Here is a 26,700-nt window from a genome sequence, read left to right as displayed (position 1 = left end):
ATAGCCTTGGAGATTTTACACCGTTGCTGTGGTAAGCATTCTGACGCAATACGGCCATCGCCCCATCCAAGTGGATGTGGCACACTGGTGATGGTTGAGTTAATAAATTCAATATTATGATCTAATCTTTCTCAGTATTAATCCATTGCACATTTATTTTTGCCCCATGTGCTGCGCATGTTTCTTATATTGTAACAAAAGATGAAAATTAGATTTCTGGCAGTCTCGTGTAGCAAGACCTTCAGATTTCACGCAGAAGGTCTGGAATCAATAGCAGCTTGTAAAGCAACCAGTCACAGTTTAACTCTGTTTCCAGATCATTAAAGAACATAGCACAGTCATCTTTTGGAAATCCTGTAGTATTGAACCAATCAGATGACTCCTGAATTGTTTCTTATTTGTTTCACAGTATAATAATAAATGCTGAGTCGTTTCAACCCACAATTGGATAAACGTTGGACCAACCATTGGGTTAAATGAAACTAGAAATGCCCATATTTGACCCAACCATGGGTTGAAACAACCCAGCCTTTTTTAGAGTGTGGATGTTGTTTCTGAGTGCCAGGATGGACTCAGCAGGATCCGGAATTTTGGGATTCTTTATAAAAGTCTTAATGAGTATTTTAAGATCCGGAGACCAGCAGAAGGAACAGCTGTGAGACCAAAGCGGGACTCTGTCCAGACGTCTTTAGACAAGACATTTTAAAGCCTGTGTCTGTGAGGTTAGATGAATGGATGATAGTGGTTAAGGACACTTACACAACAAAGAAAGTTTGAAGGAACCTCACAGTATGATATATTAGGGAGGTCTGGTTTAGGTTTACTTTATGAAACAGTGGTCTAGCCAATGTGTGTGTGTGTAGATTTCCCGTAACACGCTCACAGGTGTACAAAAGAAGTATACTGGGTCACTTTCAGATTTATGCCTCAAGGGGCGGGAACACCCATAATGCTGACAGTATCTGACATAACTGATTTATAACATTGAAATTGCATTTAGTGTGTACATGAGTATGTGTGGATAAAGTGGTTTCCCTGTAGACTTTGTGATTCCCGGACCTATGTGTCACACCGCAGCGCATTCAACTCTGCTGTAGCTGTGTTTGATGTGTCATGTTCTGCCAGCTGCACATACACACATAAATCTAAACATTCCTCTTTGTCTGAAAATCTCGTGACTAATCAGCCAAAGATGCCCAAGGAAAATACTGCACTGCAATAAATAAATCCTTAACAAGTTTTAAATTGGTATGTTTTGTATTCCAGCCAATGTATATAAAGATCCCTTACACAGTTGTTTAATGTTTAAAGTGCCAGATAGTCACTGTGTTTTTACACATGTATGTCTTAAACATTTTAGATGAAGATTTTAGCTGGAAAATTGAAGATAAAATGTGAACTTCCTTTTGCCCTGGGTCTATTATCTACATGTAAGCCATTTGTACAATATAGGTTGATATACCTAAAAAGTGTAAACAAGTTTGGTCAGTACAGGCAGATGTGGAAAAGAGTTAAAACTGTGATTTGTGAAGTACAGTGTTTGTATTATGGCTGTATTGGGGGAAATCTGCTCTTAGACTCTCTTCTTCTGTTGACTTAATCTCAGACGAGCGATTTGGCAGGGATTAGTGATACTGGACTGATGCACAGAGACTGTAAATAAAATTGGTTGCAATAAACTGGGTGGCCAGAGATTTTACTGTAAACATGGCCTCAGTGATTTATTCAAAATAATTTTGCCCCTTGTACTTTCTTGTACACTTACAAATGATCTCCAGCATTATAGCTCCAGTTACCACTGCTACAGATTAATTCATATCTTTCTAAATTAAAAGTTAATGTGTATCATATGTTTCTTTTAACTTGAGCTAAATGTATTCTTTTATAATCAATATATTATGCAAAATATTATGCATATTATGCAAAATCCACTTTTACAAAGTGATTGGACATAAATTTGTGTTGGCAGTGTGCGAACACAACCATCCTACAATCCACCCACTTTCTCTGGTTAATGTGATGTCACACAAAAATCGCCCCTCCCTCGGCCACTTAATGACTGTTTAATTTTACCCAAAAGCATTTCGAAATGTGTTTGTTGGCACGTTGTAGCATTAATGCAGCTAAAGATACTAATGTCCAAAACTGTATTTACAGGAACAAATCAATTTTTAACTGCATTTAAAGGTACACACATGAAAACCGCCCTGTTTGCTCACACCCAAATAGGGGCACTTTCGATATGCTAAAACAAATGACATGTGGGGTTTTGAGATGAAACTTTACAGACACATTCTAGGTACACCAAATGGGCATAATATTGACCCTTTATTCTATGTTTTTTTTTCTTTAAACCAACATACATTTATAGAAATAAAAGATACATTTGAATTGAGCATTGATATAACAAAATGTATTGCAATCAACATCAATGTGGTCGCATGAATTAATGCGGATAAGCCAGCTCAGAAAATACAAACAAAGTGACATGAGATTGTGTTGGCTGATCCACTTTGATTGACATGCCGTCCTCTCTATTTTATTGAATAGGTGGTTTTGTGAGGGGCGGGAGCTGCATCATTGCCCTGATATTCAGATCTGTCGTGATGGTGACCTGCACACTTTGGTGATCACTGAAGCATTTGAGGACGACACTGGCAGGTACACCTGTGTGGCATCTAACGCACTGGGAGCAGACAACACCTCTGCAGAGGTCTACATTGAAGGTGAGATACAAACATTTTTGACATATTTTCTAGCAAACATGCTTAAAGCAAGATACATTTAATTTTGTTAAGTGAAATATTTTGAAGATTCGTTTTTAGAGAATATATTTTATTTTACATACACCACTAGCAATTTTATTAAAGTATTTACTCAAAAAAATGCTGGGTTATTTTTAACCCAGTGTTGGTTTAGAAAGAGACGAGTCAAGCAATAGGGTTAAATTATACCAGACAAATGTTTCTATTTGACCCAATAATGGGTTTAAACAACCCAGCATTTTGGGTTGAAATAACACGGTATAGGTTGAACCAGTATAATCCAAAGGACTGGGTTGGGCCCTTTTTGACCCAAAGCTGCATTTTTTTAAATTCTTTATTTCCCAATGATGTAAAACTCATTTAAAACTCATACCATTCAAAAAGTACAGTGAGTTCATATTAGTATTTCTGGGGTACATATTGGTATCAAATGTATACATACATGTATCTGTACCTACAATAAATACTACACATTAGGATCTTTTTAAAGGATACTGCCCCAGTGACGACTGGAGTAAATATTTGACCATTTGACAATATTTGACATACTGTAAATCTTCAGGAAGTGCAATTCTCTCTCTTTTATTTTCTTATTCTGTTTTTGTCTCGTTGAAGGTGCATCCTCCTCAGATTCAGAAAGTGAAGGAACAGTGTTGAAGTCTAGGTCTGGAGTCATGCCACAGTATGTGTGTTTCAGCATGTTCTACCTCATATGACCTTTGACCTGTCTAAGTGTCTCAGCTGACAGTCCCTGACTATGTATAACCTAATAGCCCCAATTCACCAAGCGCCATAAAAGTTCCAATTACTCCACTAAAAGCAGCATGCAGGTTGTTTAAGTGTAAACTGACCTTACATAATAAGTTTCAACAGAACAATAAAGATCCTTAAGCTAAATAGAGTTGATAGAGCTGAATCACAAACTTGTCTTTGTGTTTTTATCTCACTCTGTATGGCAGAAATAAATCTCTTCTTTCCCCGTGACCCTCTTTTGCCTGAACTCTGTGTCCTTACCCCTGAACTCATCTTTTCATTTCTCTTCACCTCCTTTTGTTCCTGAGCTGCTGTCTCAATTTTTCCTGTCTGTTTACACAAATTATTAAGTGCTTGGCTTTGGTTTCAAGTGACATCATCTCTCCCATTAAAGATTAAACTCCCATTAGAAGTCATTTATAAGGTGCAAACTGCAAACTAAAAATGTAGACAGTGTTGAATGAATATATTTTTACGTAGTGTGTATTAGTGCGTGTTTAAGAGTAATTACCCCACACACAGAGTGCATGTAAACAATTTCCTACATTTAAACGTTAACTTTCCTTACATCACGTTTCTATATGTTCGCTGTTGGAGACGCTACATTAAATGACCTTTATGTTTAAAAAGTCTGACAAACACTATTAGATTACTTTACATAAACCTATTTAGATGGAGATACATTGTTTAATGTATGCTCAAACACTATATCTATCTCTGCTTCAGTCTGGTAAAGGTCAGCCATCGAGCATCAGAAACATTCATTACATTTATGCATTTGGCAGATGCTTTTAACTAAAGCGACTCAAAGTGCAAAGCATACTTTTTTATCAGTGCATGTGTTCCCTGGGATTTAAACCCTTGACCACAATGCTCTACAAATTGAGCGACAGGAACACTCTATAAGAAACTAAATATTGAACATTACAGTTTTTCCACCAGGACTGAGACTAACTCTGACCACAAACCTATTTTAAAGCTAAATTCAGTCCATCTGGAAGATTAAAAAAGCTTTTTTAAGGGTCTCATGTACTTTCATTTGGTTGTTCTAAAGATGGATTTTAGCGGACTGTGATAGACTTAGGGATTAATTCAGCTGTCACCACCGTAGACAATTTCTTCAACTTTTGACCATGATGACTCACAATACCCATTTCTTTTAACAACGAGGTCTCTTTTTGGGTTCAAATGCGCAAAATGTTAGTGATGTGTTTTTGCAGCTCTGAATGAGGTTGGTTTCAGCTATGGTGATGTTGCATGTTTATTCAGGGCGCAGAAGAAATCCACCTCCGTTTCCTTGACGATACACACAGCATCACCAAAGAGCCCAGATATCCATCCTCATCGCTCCACGCTGGTCCAGCCTCTTTCTGTTACACCACAGAGAGTAAGAAACACACACACACACACACACACACACACATTCTGGTTTCCATGTTTTGTGGGGACATTCCATAGACGTAATGAATTTTATACTGTACAAACTGGATATTTTATTCCCTTCCCTTAACCCAAAGCCTAATCCCAACCATCACACAAAACTTTCTGCTACTTCACATTTTTAATAAACATCATTTTGTTTGATTTATAAGCTTGTTTCCACACAAATTTACTGGTACCCTGCTGAAAAAACCAGGATCAAACCAGCTTGGACCAGCATGGGAATTATGCTGGTCTATGCTGGTTTAGCTGGTGGTCACCAGCACACCATCACCAAAACACAACATATGCTGGTCTTGCTGTTATGACCAGCATGGGATGCTGGTTCTTATGCTGGTTTTGTGCTGGTTTAGCTGGTGTTCATTAGCAAACCAGCACCAAAACACAACATATGCTGGTCTTGCTGGTATGCTGGTTTTTTCAGCAGGGTATTCCTATCTTTTTGGGGACAATTGGTCCCCACAACGTGATAATTACCAGGTACATACACACACACACACACACACACACACACATGTTGGCATGTGTGGTTTACTTTTATTCCATAGACACAATCCATTTTATACTGTACAAACTGTATATTCTATTCCCCTAACCTACCCCAATCCCTACAAAAAGTTTTTTAAGCCGTTCAGTTTATGTTTCTAGCATATAAACGTGTCATTACACACTATTCATGTCCCCGTAAACCAACCACACATATGCACACACAAACATGTCTGAAAGACTTATCAAGTGGACAGTGGACTTGCTCAGTCTCTGGAAAGATAAGATAACTTTAAGATAAATCTCTGAATATCCTAACCACGCAATTGTTCCCTCTCTCTCCATCTCTTTTTTTAAGGTTCAAAGCCCAGTTTCTTCTATTTACGCTGGAGATGCTCTACATAAAGCGCCCCCTACCTTCACTAAGGTAATAAGGCTGTGCGCCTTACACACAGACGCAAACCACACAACTTTAATTCACATACATACACACACTTTGAGAAATGACTGTATTAAATAGGCTGTGAGCTCCTCTGTCCTGCCCAAATGATTCAAACCTTGATCTCTGTGTGCGTCGTGTGATGATAAGTGATGTGACTCAGAACTATAAGCAGGTCTAGACAGAGCTTTAAACTTCAGTGCCAAATTTTCTGTTTGCTTGGGCTGTTAAATCATTTTCCACCTCTTTAAAAAGAAAAATGTTTGTTTTCCTAAACCTCTTTCTTCCGTCCCATCATCCCTGTACAGTATATCTTTCTTCTGAAAGACTTTAATCTTCCAAATGAGAGGATGTGACTTTTTCTTATAGGTGGGTTTATGTCATTAGACCCTTAAGCAAACACACACATACGTGAACGTACAGGCACGCAAATGATTTGGCTGGACTTCTCGAAATTAACTTGCAACATGCAACTATACTCTATACACAGAACAAGCATAACAGATATCACAAGCACATGTGTAAACAATCGATTTGCTTTGTTTCTTTTATCAGTTGTTGACAGCTTCTTTTGTCTTCAGTCTGCTAGTGTATGTACTTAAGACAGAAAGTGTTGAAACAAAGGCGGAAATATTATTTTCCATCTGTCATCATCTACTATTTACTTCCTTTCATTCGCTTATGCCTAAGCTGGTTAGCTGGTCTCCCAGACCGGTCAGGTTGGTTTGGTTTGCTGATTATAAAGGTAGCCCCTGTTTGGCCGGGCTAGGAGACCATCCAGGCCTTCTCACACCAACTTGGTGAAACTGGAAAACTAGCTAGACCACCCTACACCAGATGAGACCACCAAACTGGCTTTGGCCTTTCTCCCAGACCGGTCAGGTTGGTTTGGTTTGCTGATTATAAAGGTAGCCCCTGTTTGGCCTGGCTAGGAGACCATCCAGGCCTTCTCACACCAACTTGGTGAAACTGGAAAACTAGCTAGACCACCTTACACCAGATGAGACCACCAAACTGGCATTGGCTGGTTTGGTTTGTTTTTTTAGTGGATCTTTTAATGTTCATTAGTTTGGTTCTCTGTAGATGTTGCAGGATACACAGGCATCTGAAGGTCAGGTGGTGGTTCTGGAGTGCCGAGTTAGAGGAAGTCTTCCTCTGAAGGTCCAGTGGTGTCGGGAGGGCCAGGAGATTCAAGACTCTCCTGATTTTCGTATTTTGCAAAAGAGTAAGAGGAACTATTACTATATGAGTAACCAAATGCTTGGTTTATTAACACACTAATACATTGTGATTTGATTTTCTCTTTTTCCTTCACTCTTAATTGCCATATCCGTGTTATATCAGAGCCAAGATCTGCAGCAGAACCCGGTGAGTTTTTTTTTATTCCTGCTTCCAATCTCCTCTCATCACTCCTTGTTTTTATAAAAACACCTTCCTCATAGGGAATTACACTATCAAGCTAATATGCCAGCGCTCTTGTTGTGGCAATAGTGTTTGTGCATGATGTTATTGGCTGTGACATCATACGTTTGCAAGGTGGCCCAGATATGACTTCAAGAGCCAACGGCAATGAAAATCTCAAATCTGAGCGAAGTTTAAATGAATTGTAAAAGTTACACGCTTGTCAGCACTTGAGCTGAGTTGTATGAGTCACACGCTTTCATACAGCTGTACATGAATATGGCTCACCTGCTTTCTCATAGTGCTGTGAAAGTCACCTGTACCTGCCGTACTGTACGTCTGCGGCAGCAGCCGTCTTTCAATTGAATCACACAGCTGCAACCATCAATTACCTGTCTAGATTCACCCCACCTGTCTGTTTAAATGTCTGTCACCTGTCTATGTTTTTTCCTCAATACCGGCAATAAGATTCACATCTTGCAGCACATTTAACATCTACTACGGCAAAAATGTTTTATTAAAAAATGTAAAATTAGAAAGCTAGCTTGCAAGTACTTGGCTCTTTGGATTTAATGGAGTAATTCGCTAAAATATAGAAATTCTTTCATAATTTACTCGCCCATCTCAGATTTACGGATTATAAATTTGTTCTGTAGTTGAACAAAAACAGATCATTTTAGATAAAAATGCTGTCATGTTTTCTTCCTATATGGAGGTCAACATGGCAAAACTCCCAAAACCACATACATTAAAGGGATAGTTCACCTAAAAATGAAAATTCTGTCATCATTTACTCATCCTCATGTTGTTCTAAACCTGTATGAATTTCTTTTTTCTGATGAACACAAAAGAAGATATTTTAAGAAATGATGTAAAACAAACAGTAGATAGTGACCATTGACTTCCATAGTAGAAATAAAAAAATATTTTGGAAGTATTGTGATAAATGATGAAGAAAATATTTTGATAAATGATGGTAAACACACAGGTGATGGTACCCATAACATTTTTATTCCTACTATGGAAGTCAATGGTCACTATCTGCTGTATGTTCACAATCATTTCTCAGAATATCTTTTTTTGTGTTCATCAGAATAAAGAAATTCATACAGATTTAGAACAACATGAGGATGAGTTAATAATGACAGAATTTTCATTTTAAGGTGAACTATCATTTTAAACCAAATGACTCCAGTGGATCATATCATCTTAAGCGAAACAATATGTTTGTGAGAGAAAATAAGTAATTTGAGTTTATTTGACTATCAATATTGCACATATCTATAGCAAGATAAAAAAAATAAAATTAGGTTAACAAGTTAATGATGAATCTCATTGGTCTTGTGGTGCTGTTAGACGATTAATCGCCATTAATCACATACAAAGCAAAGTTTGTGTTTTCATATAATATATGTGTGTGTCCTGTGTGTAATTATTATTTGTATATAAATACACACACATACATACATGTATACATTTAAGGACATTTTTATTTATATATATTTTTTACATTTATATATATTATATATATATTATATTGTATATATATATATTATATATATATACACACACAAACATATATTATTCAAACACATTTATTTTGCATGCGATTGACAGCCCTCACTTGACATGTTTCGTCATGAGAAATGCAAGAACCAATGAGATTCAGCATTATGAGTGTCTTGTTTCAGAAAACATATGACGAGCTCATATGCAAAAGTCGTTAAACGCCACCTCTATCAAAAATGAGAATGAGATTGACAGAATGGGATAAATTCAAGTTTATTAAATACCAATGAACTGACTAAAGTGGCATTTGTGGATAATGCATTTCAATTACTGACTAATAACCTTTTCATTGCCATTTAAGTGAAATTACTGAACCTAAACATAAGAGCCTGATCAAAAATGCTCATTTACAAAAAAAACATGTCAGACTCACGTAGAGTGTTTTGCATTTGAGATTTTCTAATATTAACCCAGTGAAGTTGTTTGGGTTCTTTTAATGACTAATGTGCATTATAGTGCTTTGCCACTTAAAGGGGACAGAGAATGAAAAACCATTTTTACCTTGTCTTTGTTGAATAATGGTAGTCTACCCACATTCACAAACATACAAAAAGTGCAAAACATGCTAAACATCTCAGTCTCATAGAAATCCCTCTTTTAGAAATGTCAGCCAGAAAACGACCCAATCTGAAAAACTGATGCTTATGACATCACAGGCATCTAACTGCCCCTCCACTTTAATATAATTGGCTACATTTTTTGAGTGGCAGCAAAGTCAGCCAATCAGTAATGAGATTGCAAGTTAAGCCAGTAGGGGGAGCCAAATAGGTGCAAAACCACTTGTTTAAAATCCCCCACCCTAAAAGAGCTATCTGAGAGAGGTTTTTAGGAAGCTTCTAAGGCATTACAGACCCAAACAAAAACAATTTGTTGAAATCTACATGTCACATCACAGAACAAGGATAAATACTCCGTTCAATCATTCTATGTCACCTTTAATATAAAGTTGTTTGTGTTCAACTAAAGAAATAAAGGCACACACTGTAAGCATACATCTGGGAAGGCATGAGGTTGAGTATTTTTGAAAGAACTTTTATACTTCAGTAAACTATTTTTATGTCATAACATATCAAATAGTGTGTCCTTGTGTCAGTTACATGTGTCACAATGTCATTGATTACATCCATGTTTAATTGTCTGTTGTTTGTAAACTTCATGACTCTATTTGTGATGTCTCCTCTGATTGGCCCTGCAGAGGAAATCTGCACTTTGGTGATTGCCGAAGCATTTCCTGAAGATGGAGGTCTGTTCTGCTGCACTGCCACCAACAAATATGGTTCGGTGAACAGCAACGCACAACTAACCGTCACCCCAGGTGTGTTTCCACCAAAGTTACAGTACATATATCTGTATCCAACATCACATAAATATTTAAATGTCTTGGACAAATACACTGGGTGTAAAGTTAATCAGTAATTAAATTGTTTATATATTAAAAAATATATATCTATAACCATGTACAGTAAGTGTTTTTCGTGAGAATCACTACTTCTTTGCGTCTACATGGGTTGAAACCAAGCTAAGGGATAAACAAAGAACAACAAAATGGTACAATGTAAACAGTGAAATAGCCGCTCAATAGCTTCAGCATAGTAGCCTCTATAAATGTGAGGCAACATATAAACGAATGACTTCATGTGTATACAAAGCAGATACAAAAATGGTCCTCTTAAAAAAGGCGCAGCGCAGCTTTGCATCACATTTTATGGGTTCATTGTGGTGCTTCTTAAAAAGCCATACCAGCCACGTTCTGTCCTTATCACTTCAGACAGTTAGTATGGGGTGAGGAGAGAGGATACAGTATGTGTTGATAGCTGCGTGTGTGTCACACAGGACCGGAATGAATGTTTATACCATGTGATTGAGCATGTGTACTTATAGAGCCATTAAAGCATAGAATAAATCCAAGCAAACAGGACTCTCGGTTGGACACGCTCCAGGAGGCTGACGGCATCCATTGAACAGACGCCAGTTTACTTTTGGTCCATTAAAATGAATCTCATAGATTTCAAGGTACTGTTGCAAAGACTCAAAGTTTGGGATGGGAGTCAAGGTTTGGATTAGGATTTAGATGTGGATTTATTCTTGATCCAGGATTATAATCAGGGCTGGGTTGACATTATGAGGTTGTTTGTCTTGTAGGTCCTGTATGTTGGCGTTTTGCAGTGAGCGTTAAGAGGATCTTTGAATGGGATCCTGAATAGCTTCCTTAAATAAATCCCACAACTCCCTCCCTTAAAATGTGAAGTCTGGCTTTTCTTACAATACATTAATTTTGATACTAAAACAAACGTAAACTTTTCTAATTATAATAAATCTTTAAAAAAGGATGACTTGATATAAACAAGATATAAAAAAAGAAATAAACTGAAAATAGTAAAGTATGCTGTTTTTCCATTAGTCTTCAGAAACTAAAGTGATATGTTTTATTTGCTCTTTCTTTAAAAATGACCTTAAGGCTCTTTAAAATAATTTTACAATAATAAAACCAGTCGCTAAATCCCCTTATTTCAATTAGTTATATATTTATTAACTTCTTTACTTATTGCACTGTGATGCATTGTGGACTGACCAACTGAATTTCATCAAACACCTTATAAGAAATAATGATTTCTACTAAACTATAATCTTTTCTGTTACCTAGCCGGTGAAGAGTTGCCCAGCAATGGTGATACTGGGGAAGATAATGTGTTTGAGGACAGCCAACCATTCCCACCACCGCCTCCTTCTCCTCCACCCACTGAGATTAGTTTGTTAGAAGTCCCACCCAAAACTCCGCCCAGTGCCGAGGCCTTCCAGATCAACGAACTGGACATCTGGCCCAATGTCACAGCGATGCCCGTTCAGGTCTCCACAGATAACGGCCAAGAAAGCCAAACCAACCAGCCATTACAGAATGGTCAGGCTTTAAACAAGACATCGAAAAACAGTCTACCGTCACCTTCAAGTGTAAAGGAAGCTCCTTCTCCACCATCACCTTCGGTAGCAAAGGGTGTCCCACCTCTCCCAACCAAACCCAAACCCAAACTGTAAGTACTGCAGCAGATTACTGTACATCATTCAATTAAAATTAAATAACCCATAATATCAGAAATGCAGTTATGTTGTGTGGCTTTAAGTTCATTTCTATTGGCTTTAAAGCTATGTCTATATTCAAATCAATTTAGCAAATGTTTACATTTAATATTTACATAGGCTTAGTTCAGAGTGCGGTTTTAATGCTCAGTTGAGAAATCTGATTTATTTTGCGCTGGTGTTCACATTATCATATAAATGCGACTGCCATCAGTTTCATGTGTAAACCGTATATGTCCCTGAAGTGACCCGCATTGGCAGATGAAGACATGACGTCAGATGCAGCGCACTGTGTTTGCAGAAATAAACATGGATGCTGCTCATAAAAGTTCAGACTGAATTCACACTGCAATACATTAAGGACCACATATGAAAGTGGCCTGGGTCTGATTTGAAAAAAATCAGACATGTGCTGTTCAGATTGTCATAAGAAAATCAGATACGGGTCACATTTGGGCCACTTTCGCATGCAGTGTTAACGTAGCCATAATTTGCAAATGACTCGCAAGTAGCCAATCACAGTTCATGACTGTGATGTAATGACAGCCTATTCACTGCAAAAAAATTATTTAGTAGTATTTGAGTCATTTTCTTATACAGATATCTAAACATTCATTTAAAACTTAAAGGCGGGGTGCATGATTTTTGAGAAACGCTTGGAAAAGGGAGTCGGGCCGAGTACCAAAACACACTTGTAGCCAATCAGCAGTAAGGGGCATGTCTACTAAACAACATCGCTGCCACAATGTCCAGATTCTGTTGGGGTAGGGGTGTGTTTGTTTAGGTGATTTCAAATGTCAGCATTGGCTTTCAGAGATCATGCACCCCCCCTTTAAACTATAAACTTAATGTAACTTAATTCAATAAGCTTAATAATAAAAAATAGTTTTCACACTGTCAGATATATATCTTAATTGTGATTATTTTTTCAGAATACGAGGACTTAATATTTTTTTGCTTCTCAAGGAATGTAAACGTATCTTAAAAAAATACATTTTAAGATATTTGTACTGAAAAAAAGCAAAATAATTTTTTTTTTTAAATTTTCTGTGTTGGCTATTTCAAATGTAGGAATAATATCAACATAAAAAAGAAAACTGCAGTCATGAAACAATTTCATTTGCTCTTTAAAAATTCAACGTACATTATTTTACTGTTCCATTAAAAATTGCTTCATACAGCAGCTTGATTTTAACAACAATGATTTCTTATCATTGTTGAGTTATGAAAACAATAATAATTTCTTCATGCAAATAAACTATGTACATTTGCAAACGTGACACAAAAACGGTCCCTCTTTATACATAGAATTGAACATTTTTAAACATTTTTATTGTTATGCTATTGTGTTTGTGATATTCCTTAAATATCGCATGTTACTGCTAATGACCAGCAACAACTCTCTGCCTACTTTAAGCAACACTGGACACAAACATTTTTTTATTTTTTTATTAAGGAAAGCATCACTAGCACAGTACAAGTATCAGAATATTATATAATGAAATGAAGGGAAAAAAGCCAAAATTAAACAAGCATAATAAATACTAATGTACAAATAAACATATAAACAACTAAATAAATCAGAGAAAGGGGGGGTTATCCAGAGCTTGTCTCCTTGAAATAATCTAAAAAAGGGCTCCAAGATTTCAAGAACAGATCTGGTTTCATTCTAACTCCAAATGTAATCTCTTCAAGTTTGAGGGCAAAAAGTAGGTCAAAAACCCACTGACTGTAGGTGGACACAAAAATTTTTAGTAAAATAAAAGCTCATTTTTGTGGTCATTTATACCAGTGTTTCTGGGTGATGCACTATCCCCAGCTGCTTGGATTTGTCAGTAGGTGGGATAATGGGAAAGCCCCACTTAAAGAAGAAATGCATTCCATCCCTTTATCACCATGTAAGAGCCGGGTCATTGCTGCGTGCCATAAATCTCTGGGACATGTGTGCGATTTGTGTTTGCATAGATGGAAGATTTACTCCTGTATTGGATGCACATCATATGCTATCGTTTAGTCATCAGATATACTGAGATGTTTCCTGTCAGCACTTCATTTCCATGTTTTTTCTCAAGGTTCTCAGCTTTACATTATTCAGTAGGTGCAATTTGACTCCCACAAGCCCTGTTTTAGTTTTATGCGCATGGCTTTCTGAAATTTTCGGTCAAGCAAAGGTTAAGTACACTGCCCAGGGCCACAACACAAACATGCAGGTCATGCCAGAGCTACAGGTCAATACATGCTTGGGATTAAATCTAATAATCTTCTTGTTTCAACTCATGCACTACATTTTAATCAATTGCGCCCACACCAAAGTAAATTCTCATTGTTGTGCAAGTTTTCATTTTGGCTGACATCTAAGGATGACGTAAAAGTGATCCATTTATAACTTGTTCAGTGAATGAAATACAGTAAAGGTACTGTATCACAGTCAGGGAGAGGGACTAAATAAAACAGGTCAAAGGGGATGTTGTTATAGAGTCAGTTTCTTATCTGGCAGTTGTACTGTTATTATACCTGGATTATGTGTGTCAAGAGAATGCATGTGGCATTAGGGTCTTTTATAGAAACCTGTTTTTTTTTTTTAAAGATTGATTCATGTGCCTTGGAAAAGTACTGTAGCTTGTGGGTAGTGGGTGGATGTTAAAAGAAAGAAAAAAGTAATTTGTGTATGTGTGTGTGTATATGTGTGTAAGTGTATTTACAGTGGCAAACCATGCATTGCGTACATGTTGTTTACATGGCAGCATTTTTTGTGATGTTTAGTCAATCTTCCCCCCATCATCACCCCATTCGTTCTGTGATTCCAGATCAAGCGAACAAGCAGACGACTTTTCGAACAAAAGGTAAAACAAAGAATAGGTTTATGAAGCCTGAGAGTGAATCTTGTGTGTGTGCGTGGGTTTGACGGGCATGTGTTAGCAATGAAAGGGAAATTGTTTCTTTTCGTGGACGAGGTCCAGGCTGGGTTTTAAATGGCATGCTGTTTGGCAAAACCCCGTCTTTGCTTGAGCTTCTGCAAATCGCAGGATTGCCATAAAAAGCCCCGAAAGATTTTCCAGCATAACGTCACAAATCAACCGCCAGGAGCGACGGGGGACCAGGTCGAGAGACCCTAATCCCCTATTCGAAAAAATACACACCACCCCACTGCTCTCAGCCCAGCACTTTACCTTGTAATTTGGTTGTAAAAACAGGAATCTTATAATTGTACAATCACCCAGGGGTTACTGTTGAACGCCGGGTGGCAGGTTATCAGCTCTCCGCATCCTTCTGTTACCGGGCTGATTTCATGCCTGCTTCGCCCCCAGGTACATCCAGACCTGAACTTTGCCTTCTGACCTCACAATCCAGTTTACGTATTCCAGCTGGATATTCCCATCAGTGGTTTTCACATCAGTGCTTTGAAAAGAATGAAGGTATGGGAAGGCATGTTGTAACTCTTGACATTTATCTTTTACAGGTCCCCCATGAGAAGTGTTTTCTTATATTCAACTCTATTTTAGTGCTTCCGTAAAGCAGTGGAAAGTATGAGTTTGTATCTCCGGTTGTGTTGTTTGGGTAAACAAAGGCTGATGAACGGATCTCATGTTTTACAGACAGCCTCGGACATTTGCTGATAGCGCTGCTTTTAAATAAATCAGCTTTAGGGTGCGGTCAAACTAGAACTTTGAGCATGCAAATATTTTTCGGATGTTGCTGTGAATATGAGCTGGGAGCGTTTCGTCCATCTTTGCTTTTCAGTAGAGAAAGGTCACGGCATGATGTACCGATTTTATACTGGTCACATGTCTTCACGTGATGCGAATTCACAAGTCAGAGTTCTCCAGACTTGAACTTTAGTATGCAGTGAAATGATAATAGATAAATATCTTTGCACAGGGTTGCTTTTACATTCTGACGCATTCACACGAGTATGAATGGAAGTCAATGGAACAAAAAGTGTAGGGTGACCGGCCCTTTATTCTGAAGCACTTGCTTTTGTTTGCTAGAGTGCCGCACGGATAACATATTTTTATAGGCCAACTCGGAAGTTAGTGGGTCACTGGTTCCCTCAAAAAAAGCCCATTCATTCCTTCCATAGACTTTTGGATTAACACAAAAAATAAATGGAAAAATGTGAGGGTAACAGTGGCCTGATAACTTCCTGGTTGGCCTACAAAAATACGTCATCCATTGGTGTTCATTTTATGGAGGTGGACAGTAGTGAAGTATTTTTACTCAAGTACATTTTTCAAGTGTCTGTAGTACTTCATCAGAAATCACGACATTTCAAAGCATGATTTCATATTTTTTACTTCCCTATATGACTTTTTATGCTTAATTATAATAAAAATCTAGTACTTTCTTTCTTTTTTTTACTCAAGTAGTTTACTCAAGTTTTTATGAGTTTAATGGGTTGGCTAATTTGTATGAATTCATACAAAGTCAATTGTACGAAAGTGTATGATTTTTAGGGAAAAAAATCAATAATGATAAACCAATCCTAACCACCCCCCTAAACCCAACATCAGAGAGGTGAAAGCAAATTGTACAAAAACATATAAAGTTGGTTATACGAATTAGGCACCTCATAAAATACTTAGGAACCATGAGAGTGTGTTGGAAAGTACTAGATTTGTAATGTGCCAAAGTAATCAATGTAAAAAAAAAACACTTTTATGAAATGTAGTTAAGTAAAAAGTCTGATATTATGTAATAAAGTAAAAACACTCTGATAAATCACTGTACAGATACTTGAGTTGAGTAAAAATGCTTTACTACTGTACAAAAGTTGTCACTGGGACTGTACCTTTTAAAACATTATAATATGTGCCATTTTGATACAGATATGTACCTTTTATGTGCCAGGATGTACCTCAAAGGTACCAATGTGTTTCTTTGAGGTACCAATTTGCACCTTTGTGTACAAAGTGTACCGCCCCAGTGACAACTTTTGTACCTTCTTGTACCTTTATTTCTGAGAGTGTCTCCAACCTCTGCTGATTTCCTTCAGGCATTTGTTCTGATCTACAACTGGAACATTATAATAAGGCACTTTTAGGAATGGGATCAGTACAGCGTTTTTGTTGCAGTTATTAAAATAAAAAGGATGTCTGTGGTTTCATGTACTGATATAAACAAAATCTTGATTTCTTTAAGTTTTATTCAGAAAGGAAATGTCTAACCGCTTGTTAAATCTGACGTCATGCATCACAGATTCTGTCTATTTGTCGCTGTAATATACACCTAGTGTGCCGTAAAACTACAGAAAAATCACACTCCTAAGTGGTGTCCGAAACCTGAGTGAACAACTTCATTCCCTACATTCATTCACTACTTTTTACCCACAATGCACTCTGATTTTGAGGGTTCATTCGATGTACACTCGTTCACTCATATTTCCCATGATGCAACGGGAGACGAACGCTTACCTTGGATCGGCTGAAGGATACTGACAGTAAACACCAAACATTTACGTTTATACACTTTTGTTACTTCTTGTTGTCAGTTATTTTCTACTTTTTGAAAATAAACAAATGAAAAATAATTGTGTTATCTTTTATTTAAAATCGAATACACATTTTTATTAAACAAATAATAAATAAATAAACAGCAGTAAATAAATATTATAAGCAGTTGTTTTGCTCTCTTTATTATCAACTAATAGAATAAACATGACAAATGTGAAAAACAGTAAGAAAGTAAACTTTACCATTTCACAGCACAATCAATAAAGCCACACAGGTGTTTATGATGAATCTCTGCGACAGCTCTCTGACGCATGATATTTACGTCAGTGTCATTTTCATTTGCTTCTTCCCCATATAGTGGACTCAATTGTCATTCCCCATATAGGGAATAGTGAATGAGTGAACGAGGGAACGGTTTCAGACACAGCTCTAGCCTTTATCTCCATACCGAAATCCTAGATGGCCAAAAAATAATTCATCACTTTTTGGACGCCATAAATCTGAAGAATATAGTGAGATAATGTACACCACATATGAACGATTGTTGAGTGGAAGCTCCGAAATTGTATTTCTTACGTTATGACTTAACAAGCGATAGTCTCAATGTGGCTGTTATCATATGCTATAGAAGCATACATCACAATAAACAAAATAAAAAATCGTAGCATTATTTATATTTTACATTTCCTCAGAATGTTGCCATGAAGATCTATATCCATAATAAATGTGCACTAGGAAGCACTAAGAAAAATTCAGCTTTAGTTGGGTATTTAATGAAGGTCAAAATAAATTAGAAGAAGCACTTTGGAAAAATATATACCACAATCACAGGCGTTGCTATGTGGAGGGAATTATGTTTTCAGAGGACCCCTGAATTAGCCGAAAAACAGCAGGCAACTTCCCTGCTCCCAGGGCTGTGTGAAGGAAAACATGCATTTTCGATTCGCCCGGATTAAAATTACCAAGTACAAGCGAGACAAATTTACCTGACCTTGTGTAAACAAATCCCTTCTGAATACATTTAAGGCATTAAATTTAAATAGAAGACTCACTAAATCATTATCTGAAATATACGAGAAGTTCAGTTTCTGCTTTACATGTGCTTATAAGGTGTTAACATACATCAGCGTTCATCACCTTTGAACTGTGCAGTCTGATAAACGTTCAAATCTCTTCACACTTGATCTCTCGGTCTGTGACGCTACACCCTGCAGTGATAAACGCCATACAGGAAACTGTGCAGTGTGTTTTGGCAGACTCTGGTGACAGCAGGAGGGCCCGTGTGAGATAGATGGTGCCCGATGTCCTTCAGCACAGGAAGAGGAGGAGAGATAGAGAGAAATAGTGTAAGGTGTGAAAGTACATGTTGATTGGTGGATGAGTGTTTCCAGTGGACCCAGAGGAAAGGCTTTGTAGAAGTTTGGAGGCCACCGTGCCATATAGGCATTAAGCGTATGGGTGTAAATCTACGACATACCATAAATTAGTGACATTTATCTTAACAACTAAATCCCTGCCACTGCTGAGGTTTCATTTTAAAAAAGCTACGGGCATCTGGATAGGAGGAGAGACTTGTTGCTTGTGTTGATTTATGATCTCGGTGGGTTGAAATCACAGGGCTTTTATGGGAACATGCTTCACAGTGTGTAAAGCCCATAGCACACCAGAATGATAACACCTGGAGCTTGTAAAGACGGAGAGAAATGCGCACAGTGAGATGACTATCTAGATTCTGCTCTATACGCTATCATTTTGATTATTGAGGGTTACCTCCCTCCTCATTCCTCTCGATACTACACCCCTGGTTTTAAGTTAATTTAATACTTGTTATGGGTATGTTAGTTGCCAGTACAGAGTTGAGGTGTACAGATGGCTTATACGTGGACTCTATACGTTCTGCCAGGAAGTTAAAGGTGTTGTATCCTGTCAGAGCCACACCAGAGCCAGACAGTGAGGCAATAATCATTCACTTCCTCTAACAAAAGGACCAGCATGTGCACATGCACCACTAGTTTAGGGTGAAAGTTGGGTCATGGCCTAAAGAACGAGAAATCCTCTCACACCCTGATTCATCAGACGTCTGTGACACACACAGACACTAAATGTCTTCAAGTAAATCTTTGCAAATTAGGCAATAACTTACCTTCTTATAAATTTTTTAAACTTTTACCCTGTGTTGTGTTCAGGATTTTTGCTTGTTTTGGATCATTGAGTTGGAAATGAGACATGAGAGAAAGACATAAACAGAGCGAGACAGATTAGAAAGGAAGTCTTTAATCCTTGCTAAGTCTAAGCATTGCTATCTTCATCGTGACTGCATTGCTGCCATACCGCATAGATCAAACCTCCCGCCCGCCACAAACTTTTGTAAACCGCAGCAGGGGTGGTCGTCATAGACACGAAAGACAACTGCAACAAACTGAGGGCCGGTCTCGAAAAAAAATCTGCTCACATTTTTGCGATACTGCTTCTTGCGGATCACAACCACAGAAGCTTGCTCTTGAATGCGAGAGGGTTTTCGCTCTCAAATGTTATTGTGCTGGTGTTTGTTGATGTGATTTATAATGCTGATGTGAATCTAGTAATGCTGTTGCTGTGTGGTAAATTAATCAGTAGGGTGGTGAAAGGCAGTGAGTTGTTGTATGTATGGCTTTTATAACTATTACTGCACTGAAATGCCTTAATTTTTTACTATAAAAGTAAAAATAGTTTATAATATCTCTTTAAAAAGCATGTAATTAGGATTCCCTATTGATTTCAGTGAAAGTCCTGGTCAGCCAATCACCTGAGCTGTAAATTTCACAATAATGTACATTTATGCATTTGGTAGATGTGACTCAAGTGCATTCAACCTACACAACTTTTTTATCATCAGTATGTGTGTATCCCTGCGTTGAAACACATGGCCTTTGTGATGCTAACACAATGCTATACCAATTGAACAGAAACTGTATGTGACACCTGTATGTGCATTACATACAGTTCATTCTCTACATTAAGGGTTAAGCTCAAATTGTGTTAATGTGTGTCAATGTTGAGGATGCTGCATATTTCTTAGGACGCAGTGGTCAGTATTTTACGACACTGTTTCAGTCGTGGCTTTCTGGTCATTTTTTCATTCAAGCATTCCTGGTAGTGAACACAAAGCAAGCTTTAACATTGAGAACAGGGTCGAGTTTTGAATCCATATCATCTTACAGTATATTGTTTAATTGTTTGGTTTGCCGATTAGCATTTCTGGCTTGTGAGTCAGCGTTGTTTCTTAAAGCTGTTTTGTTTATGAGGTGTTGCTCGTAAAGACCCAAATGGTATATTAACAATCATTTTCTTACAAGGCGTTGCGTGTGGTTTAGAAGCTTACCCAAAAGAAAACAAACATATGGTCAAATTCCATGTGACAATACAATTTTAACATGCAGGGAAAAAAGGTTGATCGCGAATGGTGACACAGCTCCCTAAACATTTTTCTATCCATTATGCACCTCTTAAAGTAAATTGAGGAAATCGTTTTTTTTTCTTTTGGGACCTGTGATCCCAATGTTAGAAAAGACTTCAACTTTTTAAGTTTATACAGTGATTTTTCTTTTTTGTTTATATACAATGCAGAATGTAATAAGTAAGTAAAGTTAGATGGAATGCAGATATCAACATAGAAAGGGAAGCTCAATCCAGTTTATGATACAAAAATAGGTCCCGCATTTTTTATTAGCTCAGACAGTTTACTTTAGAAGGATTTAGCAGGACAATGCGCTCTGCAACGGAAGCCAAGAAGGGTAAAATGTAATTGAAAACACCATTGACCTGTGTTGTCCTTATAAGGAGATGGGGGGATGCAGAGTTGGCGGGAGGACAGGAGGCTCAGCGCTGTATTGGCTGGTAGTGTTAAAGTGACCTACTGGGAATTGAGCCGCTTTCCAAATATGGAAGAGTCCAGACCATCCCAATAGAAAATCATGTTACTGAAAACAAAGAAAAAGAAGATGAGAAAGTAATAAAAAAGATATCAAGAAGTAGTTTTGAATTATTTTAAAACAATTATTCAGTTTTGGAGAAAGTTGAAGAAATGTTGAGTTAATGATTTAGCCTGTCTCTTAGTTTAAAGAAACTTTAATGAACAATGAAGTAATCCATAAATGTGGTTACATTGACATGAAATTAGTGTGATAGAAACTTTAATACTTCTGATGCTAGCACAGTAGGGTGTTATTTTTGTGATCTCATTTATAGATATTTCATCTGGTCAGAACAGAATGTTTAAGATATTATAAGGATTTTTGGGGGTGGAATGACGGCACTTGTGTGTTGACAGAATGGAAAGTTAAAACCTCAACTGATCTTCTGAGTTTAAAGGTCTCTAGGTCTGGAGAGAAATGTTTTGCATACTAACCATGGCTCTCTTAATCATAGACACTTTAGGAATCGCATTGCACATTCATGCATTTGGCAGGTGATTTTATCCAAAATGATTACGGTGCATTTAAAGTAAATGTTCAGTATGTGTGTTTTTTGGGGTTCAAACACATGACTTTTAGCTGAAGCAATGCTTTACCATTTGAGCTACAGGAACATAATCAGAGACGTATTATAATTACTGATCTGCAGTAAATGTGAGTGCATACATGTGTATACATTCATTGGGGTTAGTTTCAAATGCATAAATTCACTGGGGTTCATAAATATGTCTTGATGGCCATTGTAATGATCGACACCAGCAAACATGAGCTTGTTTTTTACCAGCTGTCATGACTCACTTCTGAGGATTAGAATGAGTGTTGAATGGACTGTTTGCTCCCTTCTTGCTCATAGGGGCGACTCATCTACACCCTAACAAAATCACACAAGTGAGCCAAGAGAGGAGCAAAGAGAGATACAGAACAATCCTAAAAATAGACATTACAGACTGACCAAGAAATGATAACAGCACCCTTACTCCCTTTGCATTTACGCAAATACACCCACACTAGTGAGGACATGTCATAAATGTCCATGGTTTTTATAACAGGCTTACTAAACCTCTCATAAACCTATGGACATTTTTCTGATTAAAATGAATCTTGTTTGGCTCACATATGGACTTTTAACTAGTGAGGATCATCTAAAATGTTCTCATGAGTTGCTTTCAAAGTGTTTTATTACATTTTTGAGGGGATTGTCAAAAATTTGGCCCTCACAAACCGGTACACACAGAGAGAGCAGAACACAATTTTAAAGGTGAACTGAGATGACAAAAAGTGAAATAGTTCCAGAAAATTTAATCTACAGCAGATGTAGAAACTAATTGTCAGTAATATGTGTAAATGCAGAGCAAAGTATACAGATGTATGTCATTAAACAACATCAGATTAAAAACATTTCTTAAAATTCAAAAGACTGACTGAAGGACAAAAAAATTCATTTGTTAAATTTATAGTGCACAGATAATTACATTTTTTTTTTTTGTTGAAAATTTGCCATTGAGGGTGTTTTTAAAACAAGCTCATATCTTTTTCAAAAGAGAGATGTTATCTGGTTTAGATTTGACTACTTAAATAACAGGGTAACAGAGGCAAGCACATGGATTACAAATAAAGCATGAAGACATTTAATATTTAATTGTGCCATATAATTTACATTTTAGAGTTTAAGATGCAAAATATATTTAAGAGGTTAACTGCTGTTTTTTTATAAATGTCTACCTCATTTTGACTGTGCTGTCAAAAGTATACTGTTAAAAATGTCCTTATTACAGTAATCAATGAAAAAGTGTTATTTTTGAAATAGTAAGAACAGTTTAACTCGATTACACACGTTAAAGTTTAGTCTTAACAGAATTGACACTGGGGACTTTTATTGGGGAGGTTTCGTGTTGCAAGACTTTTATTTTGACAGGCATGCGGCAGACTGTAGTCAGCGTGAGTCACTCAGCGCTTGTCTGCGCGTTCTTTTATAAAGACGCGAGCACCTGACAGAGCGCGCAGTTGTCTGCTGTATACAAACTCAAACACACCTGTGAGGAATTACCTTCATTAAACGGAAATAGCAAGGTGAAAGAAGTAGGTAGCAACTTTTAAAACTTTCATAAAAGTTAAACTAGAATCATTTTTTTGCATTAATTCCATATGTTTCTTTTGTTTTTAATGCAGATGTTTAGACAGAACATTAATATAACGTTACCTGCTTACATTAAACTAAATAGCCTAGTTGTGGATGTTTTGTTTCTGTTTTTGGTTTATTTCTTTTTTGTATGCAAGGATTTCTTGTTTTTTTAGTATGTTAGAAAGTTTCACACATCTATTAGAATAAATAAAAAAGTCGAATGAATGTCCTAACAATATATATCCTAAGGACAGCAGAACAGAATGAACAGTTAAAGTTTGTTTTATACACTCCTAGACTTTCCTAATCTTAAAAAAATTTATATTTGCATTTATTCATGTAACAGATGCTTTTTTATTACACACAAAATGACACAAACGACACAGAAATAAGGCATTAAAAATGCTTTTAGTCAGCACAGTAAAGCAGGGCTCTGGCAACAGATTTGGGTTATTCAAACCTCAAGCTTCCAAAATATCTGGAAAAAAATTATATTAGTGGCTTTGTCTTTTGCATTTAGTTTCCAGGTTTAAACTGTTGAATGTTTTGCATGTGTTAGCACTTAGCTGAAGGCAGCAGTACCTAATTGATGGTTTGCTTAGTGGAGTCTCAGTACATAAAAGCCATTGTACTGTTATATTGATTTGCGCTCTACTTCTCCTTTGTTGCTCAGTTTGCCTTGTTTAGGGCTGATTTCTCCTCTGTTCTTACTCCTCCCTCCCTCTCTCTTTCTTTCTTATAACTTTTCTTTGCTGGTAATCCCATTTGATGGTGATGGGTGATGTCTTCTCGGCCAATCCGGAGAGGAATGTCTTCAGCTCACATTCCTACAATCCAGACATATACACACTTTGAGAGAGAGAGAAGGAGAGAGAGAGAGAGAGAGAGAGAGAGAGATGCAGTGGGACATTCTGTGTGAAAAGAAAACAGTCTGGTTTTATTTTATGTGCTGTGCATGCAATTAAAGGGGAAAGCAGTGGAGAAAAGAGCGAGATTGGTGAAAGAACAAATAATGGACTGTGCAGATCAGTACGTTTAGACTGCAGATAACTCGAGTGGAAAGAATCAACAGTGAATGGGTCCGATAATGGAGCTCTGTAATGTTAAACACATTTGCTGTTATTGCTGAGACTGAAGGTTTCATTCATCCCTTTTAAATAGGATGGGACAGGAGAGATGGAGAACGTTTTTAGTCGGAGGAAGAGACAATGGAAGACTGAAATCAGATCATATAAAAAGATTGGGGGGAAAGTGCAGGCATGAAAGTGAGAGTGTGGGAGCTTGAGAAGAGAATGAGCCTTTTTATTTGGCCCTGACATCTTTATGGAAAGTTGGACATTTCCTGGTGGGGAGTGTGGAGTGCGTAGGGCCGTTTGGCTTGGGCGGGAGCCGCATTGTGAGATCAGATCTGGGTCAAGCAACCCCAAAGCAGGAACACACTCTACCAATGCCTGTAATCAGAGAAGGAGCTCAAAAGCACAGTTTCCAGACCCTTTGTGTGTACAGAAATGTTTAAGTTTTCCATATCTGACTATTCGATTAGTAAAACGAACTAGTTTTACATTTTATTTGCAGTTTTCCACTGTACTCTGTATAATTTTAGAGGGGATGCTTTAATTATTGTGCTAATGCTGTGATATGTGATTTAGTTGTTAGATGTTTGGCATAGTCAAACCCTCAGTGAAAAGTTGCATCCCTAAATTCATCTCAACAGCACTTTATCCATATGCATGCAGATGGATGTTAGCTGAAACCGATCTAATATTTAGGGCTTTTCAAGGAATAGCCTAATCATTCAAATACGTGACGATTTTCATTCTACACATTTTTTGAAGTGAAGTCTACTCTATGTACTCAGTTGACCCCTGAAAATGGTCAGAAGTGGAAGATTTTGGAAAATCTTGTTCATAGTAGCATGGCAAACATCCAAATGGTTGAATGTACGTTAGTGGCTATGTTGGCAGGAGAATGCATCCGGTTTGGCTTTTTGTGATTGACAGTGCTGCTATTACATTCAATTCTAATGGAAGGATCAGATGCAGTATCCTGCTCTCATTTTCTAAGCTGTGGCATGAATAGACTGTGTCTCAATGGGTGTGTGTGCATATATATTTATGTATGTATCTGAGTGGAATGAGACGCTAGTCTGATCCCACAGATGGTCAAGATACTTTGTGTTGTGGCAATTTAAGGACTCTGTATGGTTGGAGTCTGTGCTTTCTGCGTTATAAAAACCAACTGTTTGAATGATGTTAAAGTATGCATGATGGTGGTATATAGAGTAGAGTGTGTATTTGGATCGTGATGAAGTGGAACTGTCGAAAGAAGGCTATATAAGAAAGTATACTGAGCTGGCAGGGTTTGGGTGTGGTTGTATTTCATAAGGAAAATTGAGTGAATGTGCATAAGGAAAACATTTAGAAGTTTAAGGATGCATGGGCTAAACAACTATACCATTATTGCACAACGTTATCATAATACTGACGAATTCATGCTAACGGTCTCTAAATTTCTCTACATCACAGCATCACTGCAAGCTTGCAAAATTACTGTCTAGTCAGCCTATATGACTCATGTATGTGTCCATGCATTTGAATGGAATCAATCTAATGAATCATTCAGGTTTTAGAATCGAATCAGATATTGAATCACTTAAAAACCTATGAATAATCCACAGTTTAGGGGCATGCTAATGCAGTGATGATGAGTCGCGAAACACATTCAGATTTGTGCATTGTCGCATTTTATGCATAGGTTTTGTTACAGAAAAACACATTTATTCTTGTTTTGACCTTGTGGCTTCGGTTCAGTTTCGCTGTCTTGAGTTACAACTTTTGATATATGACATGTATTTATAAAGCCTGATACACACACACACACACACACAAACAGTTTTTGGGATTTTTTTAGTCATCATTTCTTTTATTCCAACTCTTTAATTCAAACACAAGCACACAATGCAAGAGTTGCTTTGTAAACGCAGGGAGTCATCTAATTATCAATGTTTAAACTCAACAACTTCCTGTCCTCTTTAATCTACTTCCTGTGATTCCAGCCGGTTAACAGTTGAACTCACGCACACACTGGGAAACAAATTCACACAATGGAGACGTTTTTACTCTGAAATCATGCATGCATTTGTCCTTAAAGCACAATAATGGTGCCAGTAAGCATATCTGCAGGTTTATCTTCAGCTTTTTATGTCTGTAAACACAGGCATTAAACACTGATCTGTTTAATTAAAGGG

General features: G+C 37.3%; 1 protein-coding gene across 8 annotated transcripts in view; it reads left to right on the top strand.

Moving 5' to 3' along the window:
• Positions 1–26,700, top strand: part of palld (palladin, cytoskeletal associated protein) — a 97,767-nt gene that overhangs the window by 44,140 nt on the left and 26,927 nt on the right. For 5 of the 8 annotated variants that reach the window (XM_065257104.2, XM_065257103.2, XM_065257102.2 and 2 more), the window contains 9 exons: positions 2,551–2,726; positions 3,381–3,447; positions 4,788–4,905; positions 5,803–5,871; positions 6,967–7,108; positions 7,228–7,251; positions 10,049–10,168; positions 11,498–11,882; positions 14,736–14,771. In XM_065257104.2, the coding sequence (XP_065113176.1) occupies positions 2,551–2,726; positions 3,381–3,447; positions 4,788–4,905; positions 5,803–5,871; positions 6,967–7,108; positions 7,228–7,251; positions 10,049–10,168; positions 11,498–11,882; positions 14,736–14,771 (1,137 nt within the window). Of the gene's footprint in view, positions 1–2,550; positions 2,727–3,380; positions 3,448–4,787; positions 4,906–5,802; positions 5,872–6,966; positions 7,109–7,227; positions 7,252–10,048; positions 10,169–11,497; positions 11,883–14,735; positions 14,772–23,284; positions 23,411–26,700 lie in introns of those variants that run through there. The other 3 variants (XM_065257100.2, XM_065257101.2, XM_065257106.1) reach the window with 3 other exon arrangements.

This window comes from Paramisgurnus dabryanus, chromosome 12 (genome assembly GCF_030506205.2).
Source record: "Paramisgurnus dabryanus chromosome 12, PD_genome_1.1, whole genome shotgun sequence".
Classification (NCBI taxonomy): Eukaryota; Metazoa; Chordata; class Actinopteri; order Cypriniformes; family Cobitidae; genus Paramisgurnus; species Paramisgurnus dabryanus.
This window is presented reverse-complemented; position numbering and strand designations above follow the sequence as displayed.